General features: G+C 38.4%; 2 protein-coding genes across 2 annotated transcripts in view; one reads left to right on the top strand and one right to left on the bottom strand.

Annotated features, from left to right (window-relative positions):
• galnt18b (UDP-N-acetyl-alpha-D-galactosamine:polypeptide N-acetylgalactosaminyltransferase 18b) overlaps window positions 1–22,452 on the bottom strand; it is an 81,596-nt gene that overhangs the window by 33,372 nt on the left and 25,772 nt on the right. The window contains exons 2-5 of the mRNA XM_072464770.1: window positions 13,096–13,291; window positions 6,976–7,142; window positions 1,156–1,339; window positions 1–116 (exon numbers count right to left, since the gene is read on the bottom strand). The exon at window positions 1–116 is cut by the window's left edge and continues 82 nt beyond it. Of these exons, the coding sequence (XP_072320871.1) occupies window positions 1–116; window positions 1,156–1,339; window positions 6,976–7,142; window positions 13,096–13,291 (663 nt within the window). The remainder of the gene's footprint in view (window positions 117–1,155; window positions 1,340–6,975; window positions 7,143–13,095; window positions 13,292–22,452) is intronic.
• LOC140380839 (E3 ubiquitin/ISG15 ligase TRIM25-like) lies at window positions 10,710–12,689 on the top strand. Its single transcript, XM_072464769.1, has one exon. The coding sequence runs from the start codon at window positions 10,734–10,736 to the stop codon at window positions 12,666–12,668; it is 1,935 nt and encodes a 644-aa protein (XP_072320870.1). The 5' UTR covers window positions 10,710–10,733; the 3' UTR covers window positions 12,669–12,689.

Consider the following 22,452-nt stretch of genomic DNA (forward strand, 5'->3'; position numbering starts at 1 on the left):
CCTGAGCTGACAGCGGATACTCCTCGATCTCAAAGGTGTCGTACTTGATATTGTCAAAGGACGGCGAGATGATGCGCCTCCTGTCTTCTTTGATTCTCTGGAGGATGGGTTCAGCCCTGGGAATATGAGAAGAAAAAAGTAATTTAAGTCACAGGCGCTTACTCTGACAGGCCGTTTTTGACATTCAATCATCATCTTGTCAACTGCGGTCAAATAGTTTTGATGAAAAGATTGTATTATTAGTCAGTAAAACATGATTACCAGGGTGACTAGTGTAATCGTGTTGTATTTATTTTGTGTCATGAAGAGGGAAATAAGATGGAAATGGTTTTCACTGCACTATTATTATCTTTATCTTTTCAACAAATGTATTTTGTTCATTTCAGTGCATGTTATTCATCCATTCTTTTCCTCTTATTCCCATGTGGATCTTTTATGGGTTGAACCAATTTACATTTTATTTTTAGTTAGAGCATTGTTACATTTAAAGGGGATATATTAAACAAAAACACTTCAATGAGCTTTTAACATCGTTACAACAGTGTTTCCTCATCATTAATTGTATTTTTATACATTCCTCCATGTTGGAGTATCCCTGTATTTTCCTGCAACTGAGGCTCGAGTGCTTCCTGTTTTCACCTACCCACTGTCTCCACCCACATCCCTGTACATACAGTAGTTGTGATTATTTGAAAAGTTGACCCGTTGCTATCACTACGCCATTTTAGATGAATGTTGCGGTTTAGAATGAGCAAAAATAGCAACTGTAAAATAGCAACCGATGCCATGTCCACAGGCCATCTAGTCTTAGTTTGGATATATCATTTACAGTTGAAATATTACTTATATTTCAAGGCTTTTTTGACATAATTTCCCATACAACACCAAAAAGTGAAACATCTCAGTGTTTTCCATCTTATTACATTCTGATACGCTTCAATAAATTAACTCATTCAGGGAAAAGTAGTAAGGGTGTCTTTTTGCAGTTTGCGAGTGAGTCAACTATTTTCTGGCTTTGCACATCATGTCTTCTCACCCACAGTAAGAACAGGAACAAATGTGGTGTCTTTTTGTTTTTAAAGTCAAATGATGGAGCTGGGCCCACGCAGACTTGTGTATTATTTAGCCATGGCTGAGCAGCAGAAGGTGACTCACCAGCCAACGTTGAACTCCACATGGGCATCGAACAAGGCGACCACAGGGGCAGAGGCAGCGCGCCACCCACTCACCCGGGACCGGATCAGCCCCTCCTGCTTCGAGTGCCGCACGGTCTTTATAAAACCGGGGCGCTGGCTGTTCGTCTCAGCCACGAAATCCTGCAACTTCTCCTTCAGCTCATCTGGAACAAACAGTTTTTTTTATTTGCATTATTATCCCATAAGAGTTTTAGGTGAGAGCGAGGGCAGATAACTTCCACCCACAACATGACGGTACAATAGCGTCAAGTGGGCTGTGCTTGACTGGGAACGAGCCAAAAGATCCTCACGTCTCACAACTTTCATCCGTGAAACCAAACAGGCAGCAGCATTTCCCTTGGGCCAAACTGTGGGAAATATTGAACTTGAAAGATGCAATATCTTTGAAAAGCAGAACACAATTACTCACTAAAATTGGCTCAATATTGAATCACACACAATATAGTTTAGTAGTTGCACCTTTATCTGTTTTACAGCAACATATCACGTAATTTAATAAATCTTGATTATTTCACTTTTATACTGCAAAAATAAAATAAATGTATAAATCTAATACGTGTATGGATCAAATACATTTGATTAGTATTGTTTTTGTGACACTTTTGTTTAAAAATCGATATAGGGAAAACAGTGGCTTTTTGCACATATCATTCTGAACAGATGGTGAGATACATATTTTTGATTGCTGCATTTTTGTCATTGAATAGAGCAATAATTTAATTCACAATTTTGATTAATTGCACTGTTCTATATTAAAGTGCATTCACACTTACACATTCATCACATCAATGACTAGAACAAGACCAACCCATTTCTACATCACAGTGTTCTCGCTGAGCTGAGGTTGACAACGGTGGGACAAACCGTGCGGGCGCTTGCAAAAAGTACTTCAAAAATTTAAAAAGTACTACGACCAAATAATGATAAGTGTGAATGCATGAACAAGAATGTGGTAGAAGACTGTTATCTGTTGATCTGCTATTTGCACCAGTTGGCAGAAAATTGTGGCAAATGAAAATGTCAATGCACTTCTACACGATTACTTTCTGTATAATTTATAATGTATATAAATGAGTATATAGTTGTTGAACACGTTACCCATCTGTGTAAGTTTATAAGGTTATATAAAATGGGAAATCGCTCAATAAAACGCCGCAGACACTGATGAGGTTTTGCCCCGTGGAATGTGCCTTTAATTGTGTACAAGAACTTTTTCTGAACAAAGCTCGAAACATTTTACTTTTATCATTGGAACATTTCATCATCCAGTGTATATATCACCTTGGGCTGTGCTCTTACTATTTCTGTGCTTCTTGACTTGAAAGTGAATGTGGAGCGGTTTTGGAGTCGTTAGAAAGGCGCTTCATGCTGGGCCAGGCAGAGCTACAGACGGCTGAGGAATCTCACACAGAAATAATGCACAGGCGTCATTTTGAGAAATCTCGCTATAGCCTCATGATTTTGGGGGGGAAAATGTGATGAACTGTGATTTTTCTAGCAAGTATTGAGCTTATAAGCGATACAGTTTGTGATATATGTTTTCAAATTAGAATTAATTTCACAGTGCTGAACACAGAGAAGTCAGAAATATGTATATATACTAAAACTAGAATTGAAGGGCAAGGCGATTCAGCTTTTTTATATATATTTCATTTATATAGCACTTCTGCTTAAAGACATTTTACAGCACACACATTAATACATAATGTAAATCAACAGAGAAGGTAAATCAGTAAGTAACACTGAGAAAAATAATTTAAAGATTAAAAACAATGCTGAATTAAACAAAACTGAACATATTTTTGTATAGAAAGTTTCAATTGTTTGATCATATATTTATGCTTTGTACTGTTAAAAAAAAAAAAAAAAATCTTATTTCAGAGGCCACTCCTGATAAAAGTTTTTCGTTAATGTACCAAATATCACATTTTACAGATCCAGCTTGATCTCTTAATGTTGCTGAAGCTTAATCACATTATATTTAATGAATGTGTAATTAAGACTTTTAAATGTTTGTGCAAAGTGAAATTGAGAACGATGATGTTATTTCTCACACCAAATTATAATAAAACACAGTTCATTACACTGCAGTGGCTGAAGGCCTGCTCTCATCTGTTTCACTGGGCACAACTCCTGCTGCCGCTCTGAGAGAAACCGCTCTGAGCAAGTAACATCCAGGAATAAAAGCAATGTATTTCATTATGTTTTTGTAACACACATGTCAGTCATGGAAACGCGAGCACTGACTGATGAGATGTAAAGTGTTTATGAAACGCTAGCCAAACGAGTCTATTTCCGGGATTGATGTGATTACATATGCATGATTGCTTGGAAGAAGTTAAGTTTGCAATAAAGTTTTTTCCAAAAATATCATCGTACATCAAGTACAAAGGTTGTATTTTCTCTTTCAGTGAATGTGACCACTTCTCGAACGCGAATACACGGCAGATGTGAGAAAATATAATGTGTTTGTTTTTCATTTGGGCCCATCTGTGCTGTTCACATGACGATCTGTCCGTATGTTAGGTTCATGTACAAACCCTGCTGAATATAGCAGACTGATAAACTGTATTAAAAATGTATTTCACATTACTTGTAGTATTATACAAAACTATTTTCACACGGTATTATTTTTCTTTGAATTGCTTCACATTGTGACTGCAAAAATACTTGACAACTCAACAAGTCACCTTACAATTTAACAAAAATCTACTGAAAAATGGTGTCAAGAACAACTACAGAAGAGGTGACTGTATTTTTCACAATGTAAACTTTATGGACTTTATAACAGCTCCTGAAGCTCTGTAAAGTGTAATAGTCTGTAATATTTGGAGGAGTTCATTCATCTGCTGACACCTGTCCAATGAGGAGACCCTTTGTAAAACAATCTAACACAGATGAGTGTTTCTTGGGCCACGGCTTGGGACATTATCCAATTACAGAGGAATCAGCTAGGTCAATTTGCCCCACTCCCTGATGGCTGGCCATTTCTCTTGCATGCTAATGTCTTCTGGAGGTGAGGCCTGTAAGAATAATGTGTACTGCATGCCAACAAAGGTTAGTGTTGGACAACAACCACGTCAGGCAGTTGTGGCCGTAATGGGTCAGTGAGCGAACAGCGTTTTGTGTTCCATTTTGGATTGGGAGGAAGAGCGATAATGATAATGGCGAGCCTATCAGAAACACTGACAGAGTACTCAAGCAAACAGGGTGAAATGCCAACAGCAAAATGTCAGCGCGTGACTAGGGTCCCTAAAGAAACTGAAGGGAACAGGCTCCTTGGCTCAAGTTGCCGAGTTGAGCAGGACTATTGATTGCGTCTGATAATCCATCTTGGGGCGAGAGAATAAACTTTGCGTTCCACTGTGATCTGCAGTGAGCAAAACTCTCACCAATTTTTTAAATGCTGTGATTCAAGATGGATCAGACAGTCAAGAAAATGGTCCAACACATGCTTGTTTCCATGGAGATGTCATTGATTAGCCTGGAAGGTTAAACAGATGATATAAATGAAAACAGGAAGTGATGCCACAAGGCACACAATGGTTTTCAAGGCATTTTTAGCAAAGAACCAAAATACTTAAAATTAAAAGTCATGGAATATTCCAGGCAAAACAATAACTAATCCATGGGGGAAAAAAGCAGCGGCCATACCCTCCGATATAAGAGCCCCTTTAAACCAAAAGGATGGTTATTTTGATGAATTACGTAAGCATCTTGGAAATGTTTGAAATTGTCTGTATACGGTTGAGTAGATAGAAAATGACATCATAAAAGAAAATAAGATGGATTAAAAAAGGTTTCTCTTGAGGTACGTACCGCAGCTGCATTTGGTCAATTGAAGCACTCTTTAGCAATGCCCTTACTTCTCACCAAAGCTTTTCACAGTATTTAAAAATGACTTTATAATTCGACATTTCTAATCGATAATAGCTGGCGGCAAGGGACCGTCCCTATCTTTCCATCCTGATAGCGTGTACATCTATAGTCAAGCAGGCTTTGCATTATTGACTGCAGTTTCAATATGTTCTTCCCTAGTCTAGAATTCCCCCACGGTGATTGCTCTACAGCCCATTTAAAAGTACTATGCCTGTAAATGACCTTGGTACCATATCATTACCCTTTTATAGCCCTTCTTTCGGTCTTAATAATGTAGTTAAATCCTTGTACTCTAAATGACCAGGTGCTTTGTTCACAGGTGACTTCCACTGTGTTTTGTGATCTCCAAAGTCACCAATTACCATTTACCATGTATAGTATATACATGCACTTCTGTTCTGTTTACTTTACGGCCTCTTGTGCATAAAGGTGTTGGTGTTGCGCTTGCATATGCAGGCGAGATGATATGCAAACACTTCATCACCTTCCAGGATCGTTATTTGCCTTCAGGCCAATATCCTGGCTTTGCAGCTAATTAGTGTAACTGTTGGACTATCTGAGAGCAACCCTTAATTAAAAAGTAAAGGGGGTATAGAGTGACTTTTACCTAACATGACCTTACATTGTAAATCAAAATAGGTGGATGATGAAAGTGATCCTGTCATTCCATATCTTCATGTGCATATGCTAGTGACTTTGAACATTTGTTGCACCCTTTGAACAGTGGGATATCCAATTATTATTTTTTAATTATTAGGCCCGAGCGCCACAAGCTGGCGAGAGGCCTATTAATCTCGTAAGGCCGTGCGAAGCACGGCTGCGAAAGTGCGCACGTAGTGCGCACGAAATCGAGTTATCATTATTATTATTATTGTTGTGATTTAAAGCAGCAATAGGTATTTTTTTTACAGTATTAAACATCTTTGTCCCTTTGATAGTTAAATATGTATTTTGAGGGTGTTTAACGTGTCTGCCGTCTCCCTCTGCTGTCTCTGGGTGAAAAACCAACATTGTAACATTATCTATTTTGTTTATCTATTTATAAACCTTTATTTGACCAGGTAAAGCCCTTTGAGACCCTAACCTCTTTTTCAAGGGTGACCTGGACCAAAGTGGGAAACTTGCAGCACACAATTATAAAAACATTCACATGTTTAAACAAGTGATATTTAAGAAACTACATTTAAAAGCACAGACATTTTTGTAGGATTCTCACTATTTAAAAAAAAAACTTAAAACAAACAGTGAAACCAGCTCACACAGCCATCAAATGTCTTGTGAGTGCCAGGCATAGTGACCTTCGGCTGCACGGGTCACACAGAATTAAAAACACTAAAGGGGCCATGAGGGACTTTTACCTGACATGACCTTACATTGTAAAAATAGTGGATACTAAAGGATGAAGCCTTTGTTACGTGCATTGAACAAGAGATTGATACGTCAAATATATTTCTTTGATTACACTGGGGAAGTTACAATAACATTTCAGTGTTAAATTATTGTGAGAGGAAACATAACAGTGTAACAATTATTCATGATTATTGATGAGCAAACAATACAGTAAAATCCTTTTATCACATTTAAATAATCTTATAGATCACTGTTCATTTCTAGTATGTGACCAGCTTCATTAAATCAAGCCTTCTGAAAGATAAATTAAAGTTAGTAGGACATAAAAGCCAGATAGTATAAACACTTTTTAAATTCTGTATTAGGGCTGAGTATCGTTAGTGAAACTGGTGATACAATACATATTGATGCTATTCTATTTGATGAAAGCAGATAATATAAAAACAGATAATGTATACTGAGGGAACAAACTGGTTTTAGTAGTTGAAGGGAGTTGTAAAGGGGTAAGTCAATTTAGTCAAACTCAAAACTTAAATGTTTTAGAGCTTACCGCTATTGCTGTTGTCGTCGACCAGGATGATCTCTTTGAGCAGGTGCGAGGGGGTGCGGCTCATGGCGGAGTGAATGGAGCGAAGGATCACAGACAGGGCTTCATTCACAAAGATGAACACGATGCTCACTTGTGGCAGGTTGAATGGATACGAGATGTTTCTGCACCTGAGGGAACAAAGACAAGTCCATTACAATGCTTTTCTGAGGCGATTACCATTTAAATGTCAGACTGGTTCTTTAGAACAGGAGCATGTCACCAACTACATACTGTAATACAGACCTTTAGAAAGTCAAGAAGGAGAAAGAATGAAGACGTTATCCACAATTGTGCAATTGGTTAATGATAGTAGTTAAATCCAGCGGGCTACAGCTTAAATTGCTGGTCCGGACAGAATAATTGATCCCATCAAAAGCAAACCTGAGCCAGTTTTCCATTTAGTGCCCTGTCTCCGGAAAACTGTTACAATGTTCATGAGCTATTTAACAACCACATCTGTGCAACACCTTAAATAATTGGGAGTGTCTGCAGAGCCGCGGCCTGCGGCCGAAAATGCCATGTTATTTTTGTGCCAGCCGCGCGCCGCGGCTCCTGAAACTGCGCCGCTATTTGACTGCGTTTTAGCGCTGTTTTAGACCGCGCCGGGTTAAGGTTAGGGTTAAGGTTAAGGTTAGGGTTAAGGTTAGGGTTAGCCACGAGGCTATAACGGGCTATAAGGGAAATGCCGCGGTCCCTGAAACTGCGCGGCAATTTGACCGCGCCGCGGCTCTCCAGCCACGGCCTAAATAATTACCTGGGACGGGGCAGACTGGACTCTGATTGGCCTTGGCCCAGTCAATAGCCAGCACTAAAATCACTTTTACTCCATATAGATAAAGAGAGTTCAAAGTGATTTGGCTGTTTGAGATGGCTCAATCAATATATTGTCTTATATTATAAATAATAAAATGTGATTAGCATTTATGCCACCAGCAGTTCAGGGGTCATTTTCAAGAAACCTGTGTAAGCCCAAGAGCCCCAGATGTTTTTTCAAAAGCTGGATCTTTCTGAGTCTAAAAAAGCCAATTTGGTCATTTTCAGAAGATTCTCTGTGGAATTTAACTTCATTTGAATGTGTTTGTCCACTTCATCAGGTAAAACACTGAATTTGGTGCTTGTGCTGAAAAACATAGTAAGTGAAGTTAATCTAACCTTGATCTGACAACAACATTTAAACAACAGCACATGATTGTTCAAACCACGTAAAAATACTTTGTGGTTGGTAGTGGCTCAGAGGAGAAGTTTTATTCATCTGCAAAAGCTAAAGTGGAACAACAACAGAACAAACAAGATCTCATTGAGTGTTAGCTTGTGTTCACTCTGAGTGAAGTTTTAAGTGAAGGTTCAGGAACCATTTGATCACAAACCAGGCCAATATTTTCCACATAGCCTGGACTGTAACTTATATTACCACATTTACAGCCTCTAGAATACACCAGCAGACATCAAATCATGTCTGTTGTGGTGGAGTATGCAACAATGTATGCCAATAAGAGTAAAGTTACTTCAAAATAAAGTAAAAGTACAAGATACTGGTCCAAGAAATTAATTAATAAGTAAATTTAAAAATGTTTTAGAGGAAACTATTACTCAAGTATGATTAACTGTCTGGATGTAACTAAACAATAATGAATGCACAATCTGGTATTTAAAAATATATGTATATATGTGCCCGGGTAAATGTAACTACCACTACCACCTCTGCTGTTCTGTTCTTTTGAGGGTCATGTACAAGAGGCACAGAAACCACATCAGCCAAGTGAATGGGCAATGAGCTGCTAAAAATACCCCAGCAATCAGTAGATCATTTGTGATTAAGAGTATGCATTGCATTTTAATCTGGCAATACAATACGTGTTACAATTCATATGTCACAATTTGATTAATTTAAATATTTCTCTGACTTTGGTATTTCACAAAATCCAAACAATTATTTTCTCTGTTTTGATGAGTCATGAAATAAGACACCGCTATAGACACTTTCTGGTATTTATACTGAATGATTCTCAGTCAAAGTATTGATACAGAGAAAAGCACAGGATCAGCCCTGACTGCTTTGAAACGATTAAATGCAGCCCCTGTGAAACGCTTATTGGTTCATTTGATCTCTTATCATTATCATTGTATCCGTTTGCTCCTGATGCTCTGCTTGGCTGTTGCAGCGGTGATACTTTGTAGTTATCATAACGCATCATAACTACAAACTTGCAAAACGCAGCAGCTTAAAATGTGCTTAAAAGGATCCAAACTAGGGTCACGCCTCCGCAAAGTCGCTCCAGGCTTTAGCAAGCACATTTCTGATGAAAAAAGTATAATCTTATTACTGCTATCAAGAAGATAAATAAATGATATATGAAATTGTTATTTTAATTTATTTTATATTATTATTTTTTATAATATCATCCTGTCCTGGTCCTGTGAGACCTATTCCTGCTGTAAATTCAGTAGGAATGCATTAGCTTTACTGTGGCAGGTTTTGACATGAATCACACTCCTCTCTTTGCCTCCTTTTGAAACAGAGCTGACATTTTCACAGTGGAAGAGGAGCGTATAGCTTTCCCAAGAGGCACCTGATGTGTTTGTGGGAGAGGCAAAAGCGGACTGTAAATAAAGCACGCAGCAGCACAACGCATCACTTTGGCACAGAGGGATGTGTCTTCAATATAAATGCTTTTCATTATAATAGAGTCTGCAATAAAATATTCACTGTTCACCTTATTTTTAACAGAAGCACACTAGGTCACCTTTTGTGTTGCTTTACGGGTACAACAACTGGACCACCTGCAGCTACTTCCCAACTCGTATGCTTGTGTTTTTTTAATCGCGATGTCTACAGCCAGTACAACAGGTCTGTCAGTAAAAGCTTGTGGTTGGTTTGCAGTGACGCTTGAACTTTAAAGAATTCAATTGGGACATTTTTAAAGTTAAATGGCACTGATTTGACGTCTGGTTTGATCATGTTCTTGAAATCAACACTTAAGCATTTATAATTGTGCCCAAGTCCGTGTGCTCAGTCAGTTTTTTGTCACAATGCTAGGGAAATTAAAAACGTAGGGCTGTGCAATCATCCAATTTGAGAATTGTGAATTCCATTACAAGAAATGTTTTAATTTAAGATACAATGCATTACCTTGTATCCTGAATGATCTGTGGACCCGTTCTGCCACAATGTTTTGGTGGCAGGTGGTGGCAAAACATTACTATTAATATGTATGACATCATATTTTATGTCTATACTTTCTAAATAGGTTAATGTTGACAATGTAGAAGTAATTATTTGAAACAACGTGATTTCAATCATAAGCTAAATAATCATAATTATAATTTTTGACAAAGACCAAGTACACTAACTGAAAATAAAGTATCAGATGTGTACTTCTGCCTGCTGTATTTAAGGAGCATTTTGGATTGTGTGTGATTAATGGTTAATGTTTGCCTGTGAGCATCTGGAAGTGTGTAGAGCTGCTGAAAAATGCCTCGTAAACACATTAGTTGTGTAAATGTTCACTCTGCATGTTCCAAAATATCACCTTGTACAAGTGTAAATAGAATAACCTTGTTTTGAAAATCAGGACCGATGTTGTTCTGCTCTTACTCTCTGCACTTTGGTCCGACACAGTGCAAATGGGAGGAGCCATTATGTCTCCTCCTGCTGCTCTTCCTGCTCTTCCTGTTCTAACACACTCACAGAAACTTCCGTGATTACAGTGGGTAGCAAAATGGCACACGCAGCAGTTGCACTCGACAGAGAAGCCTTTTCCTGTGCAATCTGTATGGATCTACTGAAGAATCCAGTCACTCTTTCCTGCGGGCACAGCTACTGCATCAGTTGTGTTCATAGTCACTGGGATAAAGAGGAGGAGAAGCATGAATACAGCTGTCCTCAGTGCAGGCAGAGCTTCCTTTTGAGGCCTGTTCTGGTCAAAAATACCATGTTGGCACTTTTGGTGGAGCAGCTGGAGAAGAGCCCTTCGGTGGACGTCAGCTCAGTAGGATCTACACATGTGAGCTGTGATGTGTGCTCTGGGAGCAGGTTAAAAGCTGTAAAGTCCTGTCTGCAATGCCTGGCATCTTTCTGTGAGGAACATCTAGAGCCTCATAATCAGTCTGCAGCACTCAGGAAACACCAGCTGGTGGCACCCTCCGAATTATCCGAAAATCTCTGCTATGAACACAATGAAGTGAAGAAGATGTTTTGCTGCAGTGAGCAGCAGCTCATCTGCGTGGTCTGTTGCATGGACACGCATGCGAGTCACCAAACAGTGTCAGCAGTTGCGGAGAGAGCAAACAGACAGACCGTGCTGGAGGGAAGGCAGGACCAAATCCTCCAAATGATTCAGGATGAAGAAACAGACCTGGACAAGCTCCAGCAGGAGGCGTTTTTCCTCAGATGTTCTGCCGATGAAGCAGTGAGAGCCAATGAAGAGACCTTCACCAGGCTTATCCATGTGATGAAGGAAAGACAGGCTGAAGTGGAGCAGCAGATTCTAACCCAGCAGGAGAACGAAGAGGCTAGAGTCCAAGAGCATCGGCATCAGCTGCAGTCACGCATCAGTGAGCTGAAGAGGACACAGGCTCAGTTGGATGCAGTGTCTCTTATTCCTGACCTCAACCGCTTTCTACAGGACTACCCCAAGCTGTCCTCAGCTGAGGTCGGCATCAAAATTCCGACACAGTCTTCAGGCTCCTTTGAGCATGTGACACCTGCCCTATCCATGCTCTCTGACATGCTACAGCAAATTCTGAAACAAGGACTGGACAACATCTCACTGGCTCCAACACAAGTCCAACAACTACTGCCCCAGCCAGAAGAATCACAGCCCCAGACCCAGCCTGAAAGACCACTGCCCCAGACCCAGCCAGAAGAATCACAGCCCCAGACCCAGCCTGAAAGACCACTGCCCCAGACCCAGCCTGAAAGACCACTGCCCCAGACCCAGCCTGAAAGACCACTGCCCCAGACCCAGCCTGAAAGACCACTGCCCCAGACCCAGCCTGAAAGACCACTGCCCCAGACCCAGCCTGAAAGACCACTGCCCCAGACCCAGCCTGAAAGACCACTGTATGAATCCACAAACAGGAGAGAATTCTTTAAATATGCACAGAAAATTACACTAGATCTTAGTACAGCTCACAGAAAACTGTCCCTGTCAGAGGAAAATCAAAAAGTGACATTTGAAAAGGAAGCCAATAACTATCCAAAAAATCCAAACAGATTCAGCTACTACTATCAGATCCTAAGCAAACAGCGCCTGGGGGGCCGCCGTTACTGGGAGGTAAAGTGGGACACGTCTGCCACAGAATGGAGCGACTCTGCCGTTACCATAGCAGTGTGTTACAATGATATCAAGAGAAAAGGCAATTCAGAAGAGTGCAGATTTGGATACAATGATAATTCCTGGGCGTTACGTTGTACCAGAGATGGCTATTCTTTCTTTTTTGACAACGTCGAGACTTGTGTCTTTGGGCCCATTTCATCCAGAATAGCGGTTTACCTTGACCAAAATGCGGGGGTTTTATCATTTTACAGCATCACCAGTACCATGAACTTTCTACACAGAGTCCAGGTGCCATTTACTAAGCCTCTGCACGCTGGACTCAAGTTTGGCAGTTCAGATTTTGGTGCCTCTGCTTATTTTCCTGTGATGAAATAAACGGACAGCGTCACACTGACTCTACTGTAGGCCTAAGAGAGCACATACAGTATTTACAGAGTCCATAATGTCATAAAACTAGACGATAAAATGTGGTTAATGTAAACAGTACGAGTATATAATTTATAGCGAGAAAAAAAATAATACAAAAAAGGCAGACGAAATCATATTATTAATCATATATCTGCACTTTTGTGATTCTTTTCACATTTGTCTGATAATTAAACCTAAAGAATGCAAAACAAAATAATCAAGATATACATTGTAAATATTTTTAATATCACTTCACTATAATCATTTATTGCAACAAAAAATTTACTTTTGCTTTTTGCTGTTATTCAAATGCTCTTTTAAGTACAGCACGATGGACACAAACTATAAATCAGTGTAGAGTAGATACAGAAGCACGATTCTACCTGAGCCTTACCCATCAGGCCTGAGGTCCGGGATGGGCCTGTCCAGTGAGAGGCGGTCACTGAGGTAGCTGTTGTAGCCGTAGTACTGGAACATCTTCAGGGCCACTCTGCGGTTCTCTGGAGTCAGGTCCTGCCCCCAGTGAGCAAAGAGGGACGAATCCGAGAAAGACGCATCGCCCTGGCTGTCCTCCCCTCGACCCGGCGTCTCTGTCCAACACAAGGAGACAAATGATCAGAGGACTTTTGCACAAGCCACAAAAAACGTGCACTAAGTAGGAATGTCAAGATTTTAATCAATAATCGTGATTATTCAGGACACAATACAATTGTAAGTTAGAAAAGTAATAATTGTGACATGATTTTACTATACATTCTTTATATTGTGTTTTTACAGATTTGTTTTATTTTGTTTTATTGTTTGTTTTATTGAGATTTTAGCAAGATATTCTGCTACTGTTTGTTTTATTATTATCATTGGGTTTTTTCAAAAAAATAAATTGATAAATACACCAAAAAATGGCTTTTTAATTCAATGAATCTATCTATAGTTTCTAAATATTATAGGTTATAGTAGAGTTAAATAAATGTGAAGAAAAGTAGTTTCTTCACATTTACTTTCAATTCATAAAGCAGGTCACAAACAAAATCAAGTCATTTTTGCATGATTATTAGTACAATTATATTGTTTCATTAAATTAGTGTAGTCGTCGGACTTTCTCTCTCAAACCTTTTCTGATTCTGATTCTGAAGATCTCATGGAGACAAACATGTGGCAGACCCTTCTCCAGAATAGTTCTGTAGATCACGTTTAAAGAGTCCTACTTAAAGGAGGCGCTGTGATACTGTGTCCCATGCATTAATGTATATAATGTATGATATATATAATCTATGCTATTGCAGGACAAGCTGCAGACTTGTCCTTGGACTTTTGTTTCAAACCTTCACGTTGAGAAAAAAAGAACACTCATTAAAACTGATTTCACACAGCATGACATAGACGAATGTTAGTTCATTGTTTCTGAGGCAAACCAAATTAATGCGAAAAATGCACCTTTTCTCTGCATAAAAATGACTGAAATAACACATGAAATTAAACATTATGCTGGACATCAACCAAAGCTAAAATGATTACAAATGTGTTATGAAGGGAACATCCTTTTCTTGGGCTGAACGGTGAAAAGTCATTAAAATATCTGCTACTAAATGATAATACTCACTTTGTAAATGAGTTTAAAAAAAGGTTCTATTGAAATCAACCCTTGAGAGTGTTATTACTTTTTTAATAGTATAAAGGCAGAACACCGATTCAATCTAACTTTGTTATTTATCATTACCTGCAGTGCCTGATGATACACCCCTCCATTAAACCTTGCACCTGCTAAAAAAATAAACTTTACTTTATAGGGGGTTGAGTGATTGCCATAACAGGCGTATGTAAACATTTAGATAGGTTCAACCCACATGATTACAGCCTTGGCACCGGCGTGTAGTGGCACTCTGTTAGAAGATAATTGATCTAATCCAGTGGAGACAGTCAGCAGGAGGAGGGCTCTTGCAGTCTAAGTATGGCAGCTCATGGTGATATTTAGGACGGTGAAACGTGGAGGTGTGAGTGAGAGTCTAAAGCTGAAGCTGAGAAGTGTCATTTTGTGTTCACTTCAGCAGGAAAAGGGCTTAGTGACTGTACGCTGGAGTGTTGAGTGGGCCTCAGTGCACTGTGGGAAAAGATTATTCTCAATATGGTATATCCTGTTTATTATTGTCGGGTAAACTAGGATTATGTGAGGGGCTTCTGATGTTTGACCGTTTATTACTTACTTACAGTCACGTATACTCGCTATAATTGTAAGAAGACATTTCTCGTGTGTATCACATCATAAATGAACTTATCTATATCACCCCTGACGACAGAACAGCCTTCATATAGAAATAAGTCATTTTCTCCACTTTTCCAAGAAATCCTAACACATTTTTGGAATAAAATGGTTCAAACCACAAAAGATGTTATATTCAAATGATACTGATAAACCTTAATTTGTCCAGGAGTGGTAGTAGAAAAAGTTTCAAAGGTAATCTTTAAACTTTGATAAATTTAACATTGATTTAAAAATATATGTATATTAGTTTGATATTTGACTGCTGCTCTTTTGTGTTGCAACATTGAAATGTTCCATAGTGGAACAAATAAAGGTTCACATATATTATCTTTTATGTTTAGAATCATTCACATAAATCTGACAAAACAATGTTTGACTGTTATGCTTTATGGTTTAAAAGCAAGGCATCTATGAGTTAAAATGCAGAGAAGGAAGTGATAACAAATATTATGCGGAGAAGAAAGCGGCAGGTGCAGATTAGATTTCACTGTAATGTGAGGGGAAACTCAGGAGCAGGTGTGCTCTGACAGCTGAGGTACATCTAAACCCGCTCCATTCATTCAAACGCTACATCTGCTTTTAGAAAGTCTCATTTTATCAACAAAATCTAATTGAAAGAGTATATTTTTTGTCATCTTGATGTCTTCATATACAATACAAGAGATTTATTTGACTTCAAAACAGAAATATGAAAAATGTTCCTAAATATTTTGCACAACCTATAAGGAGACAGAGAACTGTGTGGCATAAGCCCGAGGCAACACAGTGCATCATGAACTTGAGGCCTAATTTCTCTCTGTGAAACAGCAGGAGGAGAACAGAGTCTTGTTTAAAACACTGGAGGGCTCCTTAAGGCCTCATCACTTCAGTGTTTGTAATAGGCATTAATTAGGCCTTCTTCTTCCTCACATCCCTCAAGAACTATAGAGACACATTTCAACAGCTGCTACCACTACTATTGGTGATATTACTTTAAAGCACTTCGAGTTGAGAGGGGTAGAGACATTCGGCAAATGAAACCTCACCCTAAATCACTACACCACGGGCACCACTATTAAGACCATTAAAAAAAAAGATATATATTATTTAAGTCTCTATAGTTAGTTAGTTACAGTGGGATATGATTGAATGATAAACCTCGGATTTGTGTCTCTTTAATTTAAGTTTTTAGACGATTAATAACTATGAACATTGCATTGCACACAGTATTCTTACAACAAAGCAGTCCCATACTTTCTGTTTGAACCTAAGTGTCTGGAGCCAGAAGACCGTATCACATCAGACAGTCGTCCTTATTAGAAGCACGTGTCTCTCAAATGCAGACGACATCTCCTCTCCAATATCCTCATCATCATTCAGAACCAAATCTATCAGTCTCAGTTTTACAGAGTTTTGTGTTTCGTTCGTTGATTCTGCAGAAATCCGTGCCATTTCTCAGTCCTCTGTTTTTATAATTCTTTCTTTCTTTTCTCCCTGTTTTTTCCGACACAGACTATGTGGTTCTCTGATTGGTTAAGCTGCCTGTCAATCACGGCGGCCATGAGATTTTGCGGGGACAATATACGGTTCCAGTCTTTGTAAAAGCATAATCTTGTGGCTTCTTAGGTAAGCACAGGAAGAAGCTACACTCAGCCACACCCTGAGCAAATAAAATAAAATAATGATGTATATTTGCTCATTGTCAAATAGCAACAAAAAAAAGCCCCATTTCCTGCGTTTGTAGTTTTCTAGTTTCCCATTTGAAAGTTTACCTCACACCAGCTCAGGTAACAGCATGATAGAGAACAAAAAGAGCAGAGGGGTTAGGAGAGCCAAGTTTGTGTTATTCGGAACTGAGCTGGAGTTGAGAAAAGTGGTTTCAGGAGAATTAATTTAAAAGTTCACACACACCACATGACGGTTTTAGCACTTCACTACAAGCGTTGACATTTACAAATAAGTTGGTACAAGAAACACTAAAGCTCCAGGTCTTACATGAACTTCTTTCTATATTAAACGATCAGATACGACAGCCTAAAAGATTGCTCATGATGATGAAGTTGCCAAACAATGCACAATAAGATATTATCAGATCATATTTATGCATCCCTCGGGGCCCACAACAGCAAAATGTTTAGAATTTCAAAGGGAAGTCATTATAACGTTGACACCTCAGAGATAAGTCTACACAGTGCTGTGCTAGTACACGGGACGTTTGATAAACCGTCTGCAGGAGAGTTTTTCTGCCTCACAAAGATAAAGAGGAGGCAACAGCTGTGCATTTGAACAATTATAGAGGAAATCAATAAAACACCCAGGCATTTGCTGAGAACAGGCTACAGCTGCAGCAAGGAAAATCTGTCATTCTAAAGCTTCAACTCGATGGTATAAATATAATGTAAAGCCTCATTTTCTGTATTTTCTATCCAAGGCAGCATTCATATACAAAGGTGCATCAATATATATATGATTTGATAGAATGCTGCATGGATAAAACACTTGTTCTACAGATGTCAAGCTACAATTTTTATTTGACAAAACTCTGCCTCATGTTCTTGGAGAAATAGAGTGCAATAGAGTGAGTGAAAGACAAGCCAAGGAACTGTTGACAAGCCTTTGATACGAATAATTACTGTCACATGCCAAAGAAAAACAATAAAACTGCCTAAAAATAGTCATGGCCTGTCAACAAAACAGTGTATTCAAGCGAAGGAGATTGTAATTCCATACACTGTTACAGCCCACGATATTATTGAGAGACTTTTGACAAAACGACATCACAATTAAGGATGTCAAGATTAAGGTTATTTGTTAGTCGTGATTATACAGGTGACAATATAATCGTAAGAAATCCATAAAATTATAATCGTGACAATTCTAGGGGCAAAATTAAGTATTTTTTGTTCAATATACAGTACAGCTCAAAAAATGACCAACATGTAAATAGCATCTGGTTGTTTTAGTCAAATTTGATTTTATTTTGTCTTTCAGAAAGCAATTTTTTTTTAAGATGGTCACAAATCATCGTGACTAATTGTTATTTTTTGTATTTTTTTATTGTTTACATTAATTGTTACACAAAAAAATTATATTGTGACATCCCTAATCACAATATATTTTGGTTAATGTTACATCTCTAGTTCTTATAAAAGATGAAGACGTTATGTGCCTACAAAGCAAAACACAAGATCAGACATCCTGAGAATGAAGTGTTTTCCTGAACATCTGTCTTCAGGGGCGGTGCAGAGAAACTCAGGAGCTGGGAAGAGGCCACTAACAATAAAACACACATAATCACAACAAACAAGTACTAATGAGTTGTTAAAATATATCGAAAGACCCCCAGAATACAGGTGAAATTACTTTAGACCTGGAATTGACTTGAAACAAACTACACTGCTTTTAACAGAAATTATGATCTATAAATTGTGCCATTATATTGAGTCATACAATAATATTCCATACCTACTTTTGACAAATGATGGTTCAAGTACAGTTGCTCTTAGGTTACAATATACAGCAGAGCAGCTTGAAGCTCTGCATAAAGGGAGAGTATTTCTACAGATCTGACTTGACCTTGATGTGAGATTTTAAAGTGCGTTTTTGTTCTCCATCTGCTTATTTATTTTTATTCTTATATTTATATTTCCCGTCTGGAAATATTCACCAATTAAAGCCGACAGTTCACATTGCTCCGCAGCCAGTCTGTCATTCTCAGCTCCAACTAACAAGAGCCACAAATCAAAAGACATTTCACAGTAAACAAGACTTGCTTTACACGGCAAAGAGAAGTGGACCTGGGTTTAGTTTACCCTTTAAATCCTGTCATAGCAAAACTACAGGGGTGTTTCAGTATGTGCAGAGCTGAACATCAAAGCAGCGTGCACTAAACCGCCACAGTCAGAACGAGCTAGACTTATACCGTTTGAGAAGATGTATAGGTTTATGAAATATCTCTTTGTTTTATGTTAATTCAAAGTATATTTGAATATTGAAGTTAAAGGTGCACTATGTGACTGTTCGTCTCCATGGATATATCATTGCATTTGAATTATCAACAACGTGAAACAGTTTTAAATTGTAAAACCAAGGTTTATTGTGAAACAAGTTCCCCCCTGACTTCCTTATTTGCTTATTAACGCATGCAACAGTGAAGTGAACTTACAGTAACACTTAAGCATAGAATGGATTGAGATCAAAACAGTTACGCCAAGAGAGAGGCTTTAAATTGGCAAAATATTAGATATAAATACAAAGGAATAAACAATTGGTAGTGTAAAAAAACAAAAAAAAGTGTAAAAAATATCATCAGGTCACATATTCATACAAACCAAATTGAAGGCTTTTTACAACTGCTTAAATATTAGGATATGATAAGAATAAAATTGAGCCTCCACTGTTCCTAGCAATCACTGCAGTTTCTATTAAAAAACAAAACAAGAAACTACTATTTTTTTGGGGACATATTGCCTTAATTATATGTATACTGCACAAAAATCTTTGAAACCCATGCCTTTGCCTCTCCACAGATCTGACCTATAACTTGGCCTAATCATTACCTGACTAGGACACAGGTAAAGCAGAACTGTGGCACAGTCCAGCACACTGGAAACAAACAGATTACATCTTTAAACTGATACTTTCAATTAAGATACAGCCTAATATACAGATTGCAAACAAACAATGTCAATATTTCATTTTTAGTGCACTTGTCCTGAAATCCAAACATTTTATTTTGAGTGTCTTAAGTTGACCTTGTTAGGTTTGGCTTTTTGTGACATTGCGGTTGTAACTTGGGACCAGATGAAACAGTCGCCTCCATGCTCAGGTCACAAACAGTCACAAAGAGTTAAATCAAAGTGTTGTTATCTCTGAGTCACACAGAGCTTCAGAAATAGTGTGTGTGCTTTATGGCTGTGCCTGTTCTGCTCATCTCTTTAACATTTTGGCCTTGGGCAGTGAATCCACGCTGGCAGCCTCAAACACAAGCGAAATGTCACTACTTCGTTATTCACTCTGCCTCAGAGGTTAGGAATCAATTTACACTTTTAATTGATAACCCGCTCCAAAGTATTTTGCGTCTATAAAAGCAAGAGCCAAAGTCGTAGATGGTTTGGAGAAGCTAAGTTCCTGCTTGGACTTGACTGGGGAGAATTATAATTTAATGAATAATTCCAACTCACCATAATCTGGACTGAAAATGTTTTTCCAAATCATCAGACATTCTAATTTAGATAGGGCCCACATTTGGCAGCGGATTTGCTCTTAAATGTATCAGAATCTCTAAAATAATACGTCCCACATTTAGAATAAAAATAGGGTAATTTCCTCATTGGACACTTACTTATTGCAAAAATCATTATCATTTGGCTCAATCATTTAAATATGTTTATCAAGTTGATTTTTTGTCCCGTAGGCTTTATTGGACAGAGAAAGGTTGCCTGAAATGGGGATGAGAGAGAGAGAGATGGACATCAAAGTATACAGTTTAATTGTTTTCAAAGCTCCTGTGGATTAAACGTGTGGCTTTGCTCCAGGGCAGTACGAGCTCACATATTATTCTTAATTAACAGTATTTAGAGCAATAACTGAAACTACAAATTATAAATCCCATTAATTGCACAGATCTAATGGGACATAAGGTAATTGATAAAGAAATCCCAATGTCAAAGATTTTAATACTCCCTAAACCAGAAGCAGCGCCAGAATTGAATGGACAGTACAGTACCGGTACTACAATACAGCTGTTGAGCGTTCATTTCTGTTGAGCGAGTCCTGTACTGTCTTTACAATCTTAAGTTACTTAATTAAACAAAACTTCAAACATTCTTCAGTGCAATAACTAGCTAGAAACAGCCCAGACGTTTCAGATGTTAACAATAGTTATGTACAATATATGACAACAAACAAGATAGTGATTCACTTTTATAATAAAAACACATGCACTGTATAGAAGTGACAAGATACTTTTGCACACTTTAAGCACACTTTAAAGAGCACACATAACTGGTATGGGCTCCGTCACGGCTCTTTCTTGACAGTAAACGCAGCTAATAACCAATTAGTATGTTTGCTGCTGCGAGCACGCTATTGTATGGTGGTGTATAGGTGAGGTAAGGAAAGGCTCATTAGAGCGCATCAGTAGCTGGGACTTCATGCTGACACTTCCCACTTGAGAGGGAAGAGGGGCGCTCACATGTTCTTTGTTTACTCCCCAAAGACGGCACACACAGGCAAAATTTAGAAGGGTCACATGGGCCTTTGTCATCGCCTTTTGTGCATTCGTCCTCATTAAAGCGCTCAAATCAGCCGTGCCCTTCCCAAACATACAAAGCGTTCCTCTGTGTGAGCGGGTGTCCTTTAAAGATGGCAGCTTCTAAAACACATTGGCGTTAATGAGAGACGGTGCAATTTAGTTGGGGCAGAAAGTACAAAAAAAAGAACAGTACTACAGTAAAGATGTTTTAGTGTCTGTACTTTTTTGGGACTGGACTTAAGTATTTTTCACATGGTTTGAGGGGTTATTTTACTTTAGCAAATTCATGGTGCTTAGTTTTTTAGATCAAGCGAACAAAATATAAACAATAACATTCACTTATTTATCAAAATCATAAAATTTAACAGAACTATAACCATCTGTGGGAGCTACTGTATTTGTACTTTTAATCTTAAAGGCTCATTTAGTCTCCATTTTTGTATATAAATAGCTCTGTGCAGTCAGAATATGGTTACCATATAGATTAATTAAGACTTCCCACCGTTTCTAATGTCAAGCATATATTTCAGTAAAAAGCCACCTGGGGGCGCTCAAAGTAAGCAAAGAAAAAGTACAATTTGAAAAACAAACATGGCAACGCCCATGGCTTTTTACGATTGCATTTGTTAGAAAAGAGCCCAGAATATAAGGTCAGAAAATAATTATTTGTTTTGCTGCTGTTGCACTGTGTTCACTACTGCCCCCAGTGGTCAGCGCATGTACTGCTCTGTTGCTACACATCCATAAGCTATGAGCAGACAAATCGCATACACACCAAATGACGGACAAAACAATGCTGGGGATGGACCGAAGCTTCTATGCATCTTCAACGTAGAGGACAAATTAACCCTAAAAGCACATTTTTAAACAGGTACTTCTAAACTAACTGAAGCATATTCTTTATGTGCTTCTTAACAAAATTGAGGACTTCCTCCATCAACGAAACAGTCGTACTTGAAGCGGATTGAGAGACGAAATGAGAGCGCTGAAATGCTTAAGTTAATATCAGAGTACTACAGCTTTAATTTTCATACAAAAGATTCAAAGTAGCATTTTAGAAGGAAATTGTATTGTTTACATTATGATTACCGTACATCAAAACCGTGATTCTCTTGACATGACAAGCTGCTACACTTTGGTGCATTGATCCTTCGTCACATAATAATGAGATACTTCTGACAGATGAAAGCTATAATCAGTATGCGTTTACAGCCTCTTCAACCATTATTACCAAGGACTCAACAACAAAGCAGAGG

The sequence above is a fragment of the Eucyclogobius newberryi genome, unplaced genomic scaffold (assembly GCF_026437365.1).
Source record: "Eucyclogobius newberryi isolate DKJ021-1_F unplaced genomic scaffold, fEucNew1.0.hap1 SCAF_5, whole genome shotgun sequence".
In the NCBI taxonomy this organism is placed as follows: Eukaryota; Metazoa; Chordata; class Actinopteri; order Gobiiformes; family Gobiidae; genus Eucyclogobius; species Eucyclogobius newberryi.

Coding starts and splice junctions, on each gene's coding strand:
- LOC140380839 (XM_072464769.1), top strand. CDS start 10,734: ATGGCACACGCAGCAGTTGCACTCGACAGAGAAGCCTTTTCCTGTGCA.